The 13,619-nt window shown below is 42.2% G+C and overlaps 1 protein-coding gene across 6 annotated transcripts in view; it reads right to left on the bottom strand.

Moving 5' to 3' along the window:
• The window catches only part of PTPN2 (protein tyrosine phosphatase non-receptor type 2), an 88,646-nt gene extending 76,562 nt beyond the window's left edge, over window positions 1–12,084 (bottom strand). The window contains exons 1-2 of one of the 6 annotated variants that reach the window (XM_027575342.1): window positions 11,537–11,590; window positions 319–354 (exon numbers count right to left, since the gene is read on the bottom strand). In XM_027575342.1, the coding sequence (XP_027431143.1) occupies window positions 319–321 (3 nt within the window). In that variant the 5' untranslated portion in view covers window positions 322–354; window positions 11,537–11,590. Of the gene's footprint in view, window positions 1–318; window positions 385–1,626; window positions 2,229–11,536; window positions 11,591–11,888 lie in introns of those variants that run through there. The other 5 variants (XM_027575339.1, XM_027575340.1, XM_027575338.1 and 2 more) reach the window with 5 other exon arrangements.
• Between the last annotated feature and the right edge of the window lie 1,535 nt (window positions 12,085–13,619).

The following is a 13,619-nucleotide window of genomic DNA, read 5'->3' as shown; positions in this document are numbered from 1 at the left end:
ACTTTTGTTCATCAGATGACAATATACAGTTAAAAGGAAACACACAGATTGGGAAAAAATATTTGCATATCATATATCTGACAAGGGATTAATAACCACAATATACAAAGAATTCCTACAGTTCAACAACAAAAGGACAAACAACGTAAAAATATGCACTTATTAGAATGGCCAAAATCTGGAACACTGATAACACCAAATGCTGACAAGGGTAATAAAGCACAATAACTCTCATTCATTGTTGGTGAGAATACAAAATGGTACAGCCACTTTGGAAAACAGTTGGGCGGTTTCTTACAAAACTAAATATACTCTTACCATATGATCCAGGACACATAGCAGCTTTATGCAGAACTGCCAAAACCAGGAAGCAACAAAGATGTCCTTCAGTAGATGAATGGATAAACAAACTATGTTACATCCAGACAATGGAATATTATTCAGTGTTCAAAAGAAATGAACTATCAAGCCATGAAGACATGTAGGAACCTTAAATGCATATTACTAAGTAAAAGACCCAATCTGAAAAGGCTACTTACTATATGATTCCAACTATAAGACATTTTGGAAAAGGTGAAACTATGTAGACAGTAAAAAGATCAATATGGTTGCTGGGGTTGGGAAAGGGGGTAGGGATGAATAGGGAGAACACTGGATTTTTATATATGATGCCATAATGATGGATACATGTACATTTGTCCAAACCCTCAGAATGTACACCACCAAAAATGAAACCCAAGGTAAACTATGGACTTCGGGTATTTACAATATATCAATGTAGGTTCATCAATTGTAACAAACATACCATTCTGGTGGGGGATTTTGATAATGTGGAAGGCTATGCATGTGTGAGGGAAGGAGATATATGAGAAATTTCTGCATCTCCCCCTCAATTTTGCTGTGAATCTAAAACTACTCTAAAGGGCGCCTGGGTGGCTCAGTTGGTTAAGCGACTGCCTTCGGCTCAGGTCATGATCCTGGAGTCCCAGGATCGAGTCCCGCATCGGGCTCCCTGCTCAGCGGGGAGTCTGCTTCTCCCTCTGATCCTCTTCCCTCTCGTGCTCTCTATCTCTCATTCTCTCTCTCTCAAATAAATAAAATCTTTAAAAATAAATAAATAAATAAAACTACTCTAAAAAAATGAAGTACTGGGTGCCTGGGTGGCTCAGTTGGTTCAGTGTCTGCCTTCAGCTCAGGTCATGATCTCAGGGTCCTGGGACTAAATCCCAGATTGGGATCTCTGGTCAGCGGGGAATCTACTTCTCCCTCTCACTCTCCCTCTCTCTCTCCGATAAATAAAATCTTTTAAAAAAAAAAAGTTAAAAAAGTCGTCTTAGGAAAAAAAAATTGGCAAAGGACTTGAATAGACATTTCTCCCAAGATACACAATTTTAGTCAATAAACACAGGAAAAAGATACTCAACATCCTTAGTCATTACAGAAATGCAAATCTAAACCACTTCATACCTACTACCATGACTATAATTTTAAAAATGGAAAATAACAAGTGTTTGTGAGGATATGAAGAAATTAGAATCCTCAAACACTGCTAGTGGGAACATAAGATGTTGCAGGCACCATAGAAAACAGTTTAGCAGTTACTCAAAAAGGTAAACATAGAATTACCATATTAACCGGCAACTCCACTTCTAGGTCCAAATCCAAAAAAAATTAAAAAACAAGGACTCCAATGGCTATCTGCACAGCAATGTTCACAGCAGAATTATTCACAGTAGTCAAAAGGTGAAAACAACCTAAGTGTCCATTAACAGATGAATGGAGAAACAAAATGTGGTACATACATACAAAAAAATATTAGCCATAAAAAGGAGTGAAGTTGGTAACAGGCTACAATACACAGCTCAACCTTGACAGCATTATGCTAAGTGAAATAAGCCAGACACAAAGGGACAAACACTGTATGATTCCACTTGTAAGAGGTATCTAGAATAGGCAAATTCACAGATAGAAAGTAGAGCAGAAGTTACCAGGGGGAGGGGGAAATAAGGAGTTATTGCTTAATGGGTACAGAGTTTCTATTTGGGGTGCTGAAAGGGTTTTGGAAACAGTGGTAATGGTTGCACAACATTATAAATGGAATCAATGACATTGAATTGTACACTTAAAAATGGCTAAAATGGAACATTTTGTTATATATATTTTACCACAAAAAAAGTTAGTTGGATATCTACCTCATTCCTTTTATCAGAATAAAGTCCTGGTTTAACAATTAAACATAAAAAAAAAAACCCCATAAAAGTGTGTAAGGAAACACTGAAGAAAATTTTTTGTAATCATAGAACAAAGTCTTTCTAAGCCATGGCACAAAAACCTAGAAAAGGCTGATAAATCTGATTTCACAAAAATTTTAATTTTCTACATGAAAAAACACCATAAACAAGGTCAAAAGGTAATTGAGAGATTGAAAATATATTTGCAATACATGACAAAGGCTTAACTTCCTTAATGTGTAAAGAACTCCTATATATTGGGTGCCTGGGTGGCTCAGTCCTTAAGCGTCTGCCTTCAGCTCAGGTCATGACCCCAGGGTCCTGGTATGGAGCCCCGCATCAGGCTCCCTGCTCCACGGGAAGCCTGCTTCTCCCTCACCCACTCCCCCTGCCTGTGTTCCCTCTCTCGCTGTGTCTCTCTCTGTCAAATTAATAAATAAAATCTTCAAAAAAAAAACCAAAACTCCTATATATCAAAAAGAGAAAGGAAATACAAATGGCTTTTTAAAAAAAGAGAAGCTGTTCAACTTCACTCATTACAACAAAATTGCAAATTGTAACTACAGTAAGACTATTTTTCACTTCTCAGATAAAGATCAGAAAGTTGGACAGTGTAACTGGGTAGAGGTCAAAGAGTATAAGGAAATAAGCACTTTCTTATACCATTGATAGAAGTGTACATTGATACAACTTCTTTGGAAGGTTATTTATTGCAACACTATTTTTAATAGCCAAAGACTAGAAATAACCTACAGATCCATAGATGAATGGTTAAATAATGCATACTATTAAACTGTTAAAACGAACACAGCTAGATAGAAGGATTTCTGATAAAAGATTAAGTGAAAAAAGCAAGGTGTAGAACAGTGTGCTAATACTTGTTTCATTGGGGTGCAATAGACGGAGGGAGGGAGAAAGAAAAGCAGGCAATGATTAAAATATAAATCAATGCAGAAGCAGTTCTCACTGTCATGAAGTAACTGCAGTCTTCTAAGGTGACCCCAGCATACCAGCCCTTGACTAGGAACAGAGTGGTACATACTCTGGGAGCCATACAACCTTAGTCTAATCCATCTAAAGAATTTCTGGAAGCACTATTAAGTACAGCTGACCCTTGAACAAAATGGCTATTTTCTCTTCCTTATGATTTTAATAACATTTTATTTTCTCTAGCTTACAAAAATACAGTATATAATACACATAACATATAAAATATGTGTTAATTGACTATGTCTTCGGTAAGGCTTCCAGTCAACAGTAGGCTATTAATAGCTAAGTTTTAGGGAGTCAAAAGTTACATGCAGATTTTTGTGCAGGGGGCTGACGCTCCTAACCCTGTATTGTTCAAGGGTCAACTAGAAACTGCAAAGAGGAACTGACAGCTTTCAGAGTATAAAACTGTTCAAATACAGTGAAAGAATAAAATAATTCAATATGAGATTTTCTTCAAAGAAATGAAAGCAATTTGAAACAAAGTTACAAATGAGCAGTGACATAAACCAAATTAAACTGATATAACAAAGAGCATATTAAATCAGACATATTGGTTGCAAAAGGAATAAGAGTACATTAAAACAAACATGAAAATACCACACTTTCCACAGATTAAAGTGTCTAATCTGAAATCAGTTTCTTGACCAGGACTTCTTTCCCAGAGGTCATCAACCCCAACAGTTTGAAATCACATACTAAATTTTAGAGGATTTTATGTATGCAGACATTCCTCTTGTTCAGAGGTTTCATTTTAAAGGTGTTTAAAGATGTTTAAGATCTTTAAAGATTTATTTGTTTGTTTGTTTGATAGAGAGGGAGAGAGGGGAAGAGAGCGAGGGTCAGGCAGAGGGAGAGGGAGAAACAGACTCCCTGCTGAGCAGGGAGCCCACCACGTGGCTCGATCCCAGCACCCTGGGATCATGACCTGAGCCAAAGGCTGATGCTTAACCGACTGAGCCACCCAGATGCCCCGATTTTAAGATCTTTAAAAGCAAGGACTTCACTGTTAAGCCAAAACAACTGCCTGAACATTACTACTACTATACCATAAACAGAACATTAAATTAGAACTACATTAAATACATTTAAAATAGCACTACATTCATTTTTAACAGCTATTTCAGACAATAGCCAGGCAAGCTAGAACATCCTTAATTAGTATTCTACTCAGAACAGTAGAGTCAGAATTTATATTCTTTAAAATTATCCTGCTGAGCCATATTTCTTCCTCAGTTATCAGCCACTATGTTTTATTTACGTGCTAGACTGACATAGTACATAGCTAAGCACGTTACCCAAAATAATGGGGAGTAGTAGAAAAGTTCTAATATGCCAGTTGGTTTAAACAAGCCCCAACAGGGGCTCCTGGGCAGCTCAGCTGGTTGAGGGTCTAGCTCTTGACTTCAGCTCAGGTCTTGAACTCAGGGCTCTGGGATCAAGCCCCACATCGGGCTCTGTGCTCAGCAAGGAGTCTGCTTCTTTCACTCTCCCTCTGCTCCTCCCCACTCATGCTATCTCATAAACAAACAAAAATAAATATAAATCTTTTAAATGAAAAAAAAAAATAAACAAGCCCCAACAGCTTACCACCAAGAAACATCAACTTTAACAGAGCACTAAGTGATCAACAGGGAGACAGAATGACAGGAGAAGAGGAGACTGCAAGAGCTGTAACAGGTCTCCAACTGGGAATAGGGAATTATGTGCACAGTAGCAATCTGGGAGATTCCTTGAGTTCTTGGAGATTCTGGTTAAAATCAAGAAATTGAGGGGTGTCTGGGTGGCTCAGTTGATTGAGCATCTGAATCTTGATCAGTTCATGATCTCAGGGTTGTGAGATGGAGCCCCACATCAGGCTCCATGCTGGGTGTGGAGCCTGCTTAAGATTCTCTCTCCTGCTCCCCCTGCCCCTCCTCAAAAGAAAAGAAAGAAAAGAAAAGAAATTGAAAAACGCAAGCTAGAAAGGCAAGAGGACAAACGTGACTGTCTGGATTTCCACAACTGCAGGCAGGTATCAGTAACTATAGAACATACATCAGAGGCAAAACAGAGTCATAATTTCTAGTTATATATTCTCTATTGGGGCACCATTCCCAAGGCTGCTTTCCCTTAAAGCAGTGGTCCTCACCTATTGAGGAGTCAGATCCATATGAGAACAAAAGCTATGGAATCACCTAGAAACAAAATACCCAAATACACTCACACATACAATTTAGCATACAGTTTCAGGGGACTTGGAAACACTTTCCAGTCTAATCCATGGATCCCAGATACTGTTTTAAAGTCCTCCAATCCCAAAATGACCCCACCTATTATAACACATTGTGTTCTCTCCTTGCTATGAAAAATTTAAATGATTCTCTCCGTGTCACTAATCTCAAGTAAATCTTAAGGAGAAAGCAATGTAAGTAGTCACGTTGGCAAATTGGGATAACACGGAAATGAGAATCATAAGGACTAAATTTGGGTCCCATCTGTGTCACTGTTGGATATGGTGGTAACCTTACATTAAGTCCCAACCTCATGTCAGACAGGCATCGCCTCAGGTGTGAATGAGGGGGTTGGAATAAACCAAGGTGCTGACATGTTATTTATTTATTTTTAAGATTTTCATCTCTACACCCAAGGTGGGGCTTGAACTCACAACCCTGAGATCAATAGTCACATGCTCCCCAAGCCAGCCAGGCACCCCAAGGTGCTGACATTTTAAAAGGGGAGCAGTAGGCTTTTATTTAGTGAATGTCTCAGAACTACAGGCAAATGGCAGGGAAACAAAGAAAAACAAAGCACCCCTCAAAGAGGTAAACACACAAGTAGACAGTTATAAAATGATGTGATTCATAGTCTAATAAAAGAATATAGAGGGTTCAGGAATCACATAACTTTGCCTAAGAAGATCAGAGGCTAGTCTTGAAGAGGTTTCCTAGGTAGATAAGGAAGGCATAGAACACATCCAACCTATGTAAAGTATATCCAAAGTGTGAGAAAGCAGACCATTTTTAAGGAAATTCAAGGAGTCTGTATAGCAAGAGCACATGCAACCATGTGAAACCCCAAACCCTAAGATTAAGCAATTGTAGGACAATGTGTAGTACACACTGCAAAGGAAGTTGTTTAAAGTAAGAAAGCTTTGGTTTATCCTATGGCTACCCACTATAAATACTAGAAAAATAGACTTCTCTTGATACCCTACTTCTAAAACTTAGCTGACTCACAAATGGTCCTTACTCTGACAGTATTTGAACTACAAATTTCTAATAAAGAAAAATGACCAGTTAAGAGTTTCATGGTTCCTAAACTGATTAGTCAACCAAATTCTTTCTGAGCCACCATTTACTAGAAACATTATTTCATGGCGCTTTTTTGCCATTTCCCTACAGTTTTACTCCCTTCCCTGAAAGCTCACAAAACTTCATTCTTTCTCTGCCCTTCTCATACCCCAGCCTGATTCAGACAGCAATCAGCAGTGACTAAAGGCAAAAAAGCAATCATGAACATTTCTCAAAAAGCAGTTAACCTGAGACTACCTTAATGTCATTAGTTTGTCAGTCAAACCAAATTAGAATTTTCCAGTAATCTCACTTCTGCCAGTTGTACCCTTTCAAGGCCAGTTCTTCCATCTGTGTGCTCTTGCTCCCATCAGCACCTGCTTTTCGAGGTTTCTGGCACCAACAGTAATCCCTGCTACTTCTTCAACTTCCAACCTCTCTCTTTAAGCTAATTCTCCCTTCCTCCCCCGTGAAAACATATCAAGTCACCCTTCTCTGGTAAGAAGTCATTATTCAACAAATAATGACCCACTAAGTGCCTAACACTGCACAAGGCACTGGAACTGCCTGAATGAAGTTGATGAGACAGTGCAGAAGATTCATAGTCTGTTCTCCTCCGACCCCATAATTTATTCCCAAGAAACCTCCTATTATCAAAAGCTATGTTATAAAAGCAACTGTTCAAAACTGGATAAAACGCGTAAGAGGCCAAAGAGTTTCAGACTCAAAATAATCAATTCATTTTTCCTTTCCTGCAAGAATTTCAGTAAGGTACAAAGTAAAAGTTCTCACACCACTAAGCAAGTCCAACTTTTAGTTATATCTAGTTTTTGCCCAAGAGCAAAGCCTTTCTTTTCCTAATCCAGTTAACACTGCCACAAACAAAAAAAAATTAACACAAATATCACCCAATCTCGTGATGAAGCAGAGAGCCCACTTAAGCACTTTTCCCCTACTCAAGTAATAGCGGTTTAGCTTAATGCAAATTTGCGTTCCCTAAATAATCTGCTGCGCATTACATCCACCACAATGCTATGAAAGGGGAAGTCGTGGAACGCTATGGAGTATGTAACAGGGGATCATATCCTGCAGGGGAGGGACAGGAAGGCCCTCCGCCAAGGAAGTGAGACTTCTGGGATGAGTAGGAGGTACTTAATGGGGAAAATAGGGGGAGAAGTTGTGCTAAGGCAGAGAGAGCTACAATTATAAAGACCCTCAGGGAAGAATGGACACATACATTTCAAGGAACAGAACCAGTGGAAAGAGGGAAGAAAGGGATATGGGAAGGCAGACCATGTGGTCTTGTGAGCCACATAAGAATCTGAATTTTACATTATGATCAGTGAAAAAACCACTGAAGGTTTTCAGTAAATAGGGACGTAACTGCTTCATTTTAGCTACCTTCCCCACTCCATCGGTCAAGTTGGCCTTCTTAAAAGAATGGTCTACACTTATCTGGTTGTACTTCTTCTCAATGCCAGCATCTGACTTCTGTACTCCACTGAAATTGTTCTCTTTAAAGGTATCTGGGAGCACCTGGGTGGCTCAAGTGGGTTAGGCATCAGCTCTTGATTTTGGCTCAGGTCAAGATCTCAGGGTTGTGAGATCAAGCCTCACATTGGGCTTCATGCTGGGCATGGAGCCTGCTTAAGATTTTTTCTCTCTCTCTCCCCCTCTCCCTCTGCCCTCCTCCCTCCCTCCCTCTCTTTCTCCCCCTCTCTAAAAACAAAAAAACCCAAACCAAAAAACCCCACAAAAAACAAAAAATAAATAAAAAATAAAGGTATCTGCTGATCATCCACTTAAGTCAATGGGCCCTTTCAGTTTTGAGTTTATTTGTCCCATCTACTGCATATGGCCTCTGGACCATCAATTCCCTTCACACCCACAATCGATTTTCTCCCTACTTTCATGGTTATTCCTCTCCAGTCTTTTTTGCAAGCTCCTTTCTTTACCTACACCCTTAATTGCTGGCCTTCATCATTTCCAAACCCTCCGTATTTTCCCTAGATGATCTCACTCACATTTAGGACCTCAAACACCACCTATGCGCTCATGATTTCCAAAGTTCTATTTACAGCTCAAACCTCCCCTGAAATCCGTATTTATATATTAAACTATTTCCATTTTGAGGCCTTACAGGCATCCCAAACTGAACTGAACCAAACACATCTTATCCCCTTACCACTTCAAATCTTTATCTCCCCTTCATTCCTCCTGCCACTGCCTTAGTTCAGGTCGACACTTCTCTTCAGGTTTATTCCAACAGACTACTTCCCTGTACTACCTGCCCACGGATAGCCCCATCAATCACACTAAAACGATCTTACTAAAAAGTAAACATAGTAAAGGGATGCCTGGGTGGCTCAGTTGGTTAAGCATCTGCCTTTGGCTCAGGTCCTGATACCAGGGTCCTGGTACTGAGTCCCACACTGGACTCCATGCTCAGCAGGGAGCGTGCTTCTCCCTCTGCCTCACACTCCCCCTGCTTGTACGCTCGCTCACCCTCTGACAAAAAATAAGTAAAACCTTTAAATAATAATAATAAAATAAAGTTAAAAATTTTGGGGGGCGCCTGGGTGGCTTAGTCATTAAGTGTCTGCCTTCGGCTCAGGTCATGGTCCCAGGGTCCTGGGATCGAGCCCCACATCGGGCTCTCTGCTCAGCAGGAAGCCGGCTTCTCCCTCTCCCACGCCCCCTGCTTGTGTTCCCTCTCTTGCTGTGTCTCTCTCTGTCAAATACATATATAAAATCTTAAAAAAATAATAAAAAATTTTTTAAAAGTAAATACAGTATGACCATGGTTACTTCCAGGCTTAAAATTCCTCCAGGAGTCCTATCAACTAGCTCAAATTCCATAGTCTGATCTACAGGCACCTAATAGGCTCTGTCTTACTCTCCAGCCTTATCCCTCCAGCACCTCAACTTCATTCCATACTCCTCATGAGGCTAATTTGTTGGTAGTCCTCTTGGTGTTCTATGCTCTGTGCCTCTGCACATATTCCTTCCTTCTCTGGAACACTAATTCTTTCCCCCTCCCTTATTCTCTTCATCAAGCCAATTTGTCATTTAAGACTTAGGTAAGGCCATACCTCCTGCACCACCAGAACTCCCAGGTGCACCCCTTTGGGTGATTAGACAACACCCTGTGCTTAAAACTAGTTTTTGCGTTTCTTACTTACTATTATGTTTCATCTTCTTACCTATTTACTACTCCCATCAGGCTGGATCCTCAGGAGCTGGGACTCAGTCTAACACTGATACATAATAGATGTGTTAGGAGTGAATGAATGAAAATAGGGAATTGGGATGAGGCCATCAAAAGAACAAGTCCTAGAATTGTGAGCTCCTCAAGATTAGAAACTTTGCTGCATTCTGTGCCGAATCTCAAAGGCCCAGAGTAGGGACTGGCACACCACGGGTGCTCAGTATATACAGGTAGTATGGCTGTATAGAGTCAAAGGAAAACCTTTTCCTAGACTTGCTTTCCATTACTAACCTTCTTGGTTTGTGACCCACTTATATTATAACACCAGTATGTTTTGCATGATTTCTACTGACCAAACTAATGCTCTTCTTTTTCCATTACAAAAAAAAATAGTAAGAGCATTGACTAACCCACTAAAGGATTCCTTGGCATGAGTCCATGGAAGGGTTTCCTGAATTCCTTGAAACTGAATGTGAAATTTTCAGTGGATATAATAAAGTGCATTTTTCTGGTGAGAGGGATTACAGTGTTCATTAAATTTTCAAAGATATTAATGCTATCCCCACCCCACACAAATCAAACTGCTTAACCAAAATGTTAAGCTGAATTAAGTTGTAGCATTCACCTTTCTCTTCTCAAATCTGTATTTTGATATATCACTAGCAACTTGGAGACAGTAGCTTCTGTTTAAACAAATGTACCTGTAGAAGACACAGCTAGCTGGCAGGCTCTCACATAAAGATCCCTACTAGAATTTGCATTTGAAATTTTCTACAATTAGTAAAGCCAGTACCAATTGGTACTCTATTGGTTAGAACAGAGTACCAATACGCTGGTACTCTATTCTAACATACTCTACTCCTGTGAATCCCTGCTAATGTGTTCAAGAAAAAAATGTTACATTCTGATCATAATGACAAAGAAACAATTTTTACTGTCTTTTAATTAAATGAATTTAAACGGGGAGAAACCCAGAATCATCCAGATTTACAGGAAAACTTTTTTTTTCTTTTTCTGTATAGTGAACTGAACAACAGAAGCAACATTTAACTCACCACTCAATTTAATCTTGGGAATAATATGCTAATGATTAAGCAGTAGAGTACAGGCAACTAAATCATTTTCAAAGAAATAAATTTCTGTATGAATTGAAACAGTTCTCTAGTCGATGTGAAGAAACTAGTCACAAAATAATCCAACTACACGATTCCATTCATATGAGTTCGATAAAAGGCAAGACTATTGTATGGCAGTAACAAATCAAAACAGCGGTGGTCTATGGGATGGAAGAAGGGGCATGACGGCACCTTCGGGGTAATGGAAAGGTTCGTTATTTTGACCTGGTCGGTGCTTACACAGGTGTTTACATTTAGAAAACTAGCTTAACTCCATACATAAAATCTGTATATTTTACTGTATGTCAAGTATTCCTCAGTAAAGAAGATTTAAAAGAGAACATCCTTATTCTTTCTTTTAACTAACACAACCAAAGCCAGATATTCTCGTTCCTGGAAGCTGTTTGTGGAGGACGACCCACGCGCTGAGACACTGGGCTCTCTGAAAACACTAAGATTACTGATTCGCCGGGAGCTTCCGCCGTCACCACGGTTTAGGCACTGCCATTTCGAGAGGCCCCGGAGCCACCCGTTAACACCAAGGCCAGAGCGGGCTGCGCCGTCGTAAACGGGTGCCGCGGCCGGCCTCCGCTCAGCCAGCCACAGAACACCTGACTAGCGAGAAAGGTATCCGCGGTCAGTCGGCCACCTGGGCGCGAGAACTCCCGCCAGGCTGCAGCCGGCTCCCCGCCGCCCGCCCGCGCCCCCGCGAGGCCTCACCGCCCTTCTCTCGGCGCCCCCGAAACCTCTCGGACAGCCCGCGGATCTCCTCGGTCCCCCCCCCCCCCCCGGGCGGCGGAGTACGTCTCGCCCGCCACCAGGCGCCGCTCTGGAGCCGCCTGCCAGAGCTAACTCTGCGCTTGCGCTCACGAGGAGCACCCCCCCACCTCCACCCGCCCAAAGTCTTTTTTCAGAAGGAACCAGACTCGGTCGGCGCAGGCGCGCGCCTGACGCGGCCCGCGCGCCGCCACTTCCGCCCCGAGTAGAAGGCGGGGGAGGCGGGAGGGAGCCGGCGGGCGCGAGCCCGGGTCCTCGGTGAGGGCTGTGGCTGCTGCGCGACCCTGAGACTCACCAAGTACAGCTGTTGCCAGCGATTCTGAGCATCCAACTCCTCAAACTCCCGCTCGACGGTGGCAGACATGGCGGCGGGAGCGAGCTGGCGCGAGGGGAGCCTGCGCCGGCGGAGAGGTTCAGGCCCCGCACGATCCGGGGAGAGCGCTGGCGCTGCGGCGCATGCGCGCTCCGCTCCCTGCCCCGCCCCCACGCCGGGCCCGGCCGGCCGCGGGGAAAGTACCTGAAGCGTCGGACGTCAGCGCGCCGACTCGCGCCGCAGGGAGTCGGACTGCGGCGGGGCGGGGCGGGGCGCTTGGAGGAGGCGTGTCCAGAGGGCGCCCAGGTGGGGAGAGGGCGGGGCCAAGGGGACCGCCCAGAGGCTGCTGTCTGGGGGAGGTTGGGCGCTAGGTGGCCGCTGGCCCCGGGGAGAAGATACAGTACCGCGAGTTTCCCAGGAATGGAGCGGACCAAGAAATTCCCTTGGGAAGACCTTACTTCTTGCTGCCCCATTTCTCTTTTTCTCTCTCTTTAGTCTTAATTTTTTTTAATGCAGTATTTTCGTTTTAAACGTCATCTAGGTCAGCTTAGAGACCTGTGTCCAATTTTGAAACAAATTTCTCAGCTCCCTCGGAGAGTACAAACCAGCCCTGATGCCAGCTCTTGTATGCCTTAGGGGTTTTGTGCCAAATAAGCCACTATAGCAAAAGGAGAGGCAACCTCTTCGGAGTTATGGAGAATACATGTTAAGTAAATGTCACACAACTTAAAAATCAATGTTACCTATAAAAAGAACAAATAATATTTTACAGCACAAACATGCTGGTTGTGGAAATCATATCTCTTCAGATTAAGATAATTCATTGTTGGTAAACCATATGCTTATAGTATTTTGTCACATCATCTTCCTAAGAAATGTGAAGGGTTAGAAAACTTTTAGCGGTGCTACCCAGTATTGACATTTAAATTTTATTTTTCTTTTTAAAGATTTATTTTTTTTCAAAGATCTTATTCATTTGAGAAGGAGACAGCATGAGCAGAGGGAGCCGCTGAGGGAGAAACAGACTCCCTGCTAAGCAGGGAGCCCAATGTGGGCTTATCCCAGGACTCTGGGATCATGACCTGAGCTGAAGGCAGAGGCTTAACCGACTGAGCCACCCAGTCGCCCCTATTTATTATTTTTGAGAGGGGGGCAGAGGGAGAGGGACAAAATCTCCAGCAGAGTCCCTGCTGAGCACAGAGCCCAACTTGGGGCTTGATCCCAAGACCCCGAGATCATGACCTGAGCCGAAATCAAGAGTTGGAGGCTTACTGACTGAGCCACCCAGTGCCTGGATGTTTAAATTTTAATTAAAATTAAATGAAATGACAAAGAGTCACTCCTTGAACAAATTCTACTCAGGTTCTTCTGAGCACTTTTTCAACTAAGCATTGACTTTTGGACTTCCCTGTTTCTCTGCATTGTCTAATTTTAGCAAGAATCTTACTAAGTCAGTTTATCCAGAATCCCCCATTCTCAATATCTGATCACCCTCAATATTTATTTAATCAGGTTCCTCATCTTCCACTATCCCCCGGGTGATATCTGATCACCCTGGCCTGCCTGCAGCAAGAATCTTATTAGGTCAGTTTAGTCAGAATGCCCCTGATGTTTTCTGTGTTAAAAACAAGACAAAACTCCTAAAATGGAGTTGCTTGCTAAGCCCCGTTACCAAACCTACACTTAATTACTGTTTCAGCTCTCCCAGAAATG

This window comes from Zalophus californianus, chromosome 14 (genome assembly GCF_009762305.2).
Source record: "Zalophus californianus isolate mZalCal1 chromosome 14, mZalCal1.pri.v2, whole genome shotgun sequence".
Taxonomy (NCBI): Eukaryota; Metazoa; Chordata; class Mammalia; order Carnivora; family Otariidae; genus Zalophus; species Zalophus californianus.
The sequence above is the reverse complement of the archived record's forward strand: the minus strand, read 5'-3'. Positions and strand labels throughout refer to the sequence as shown.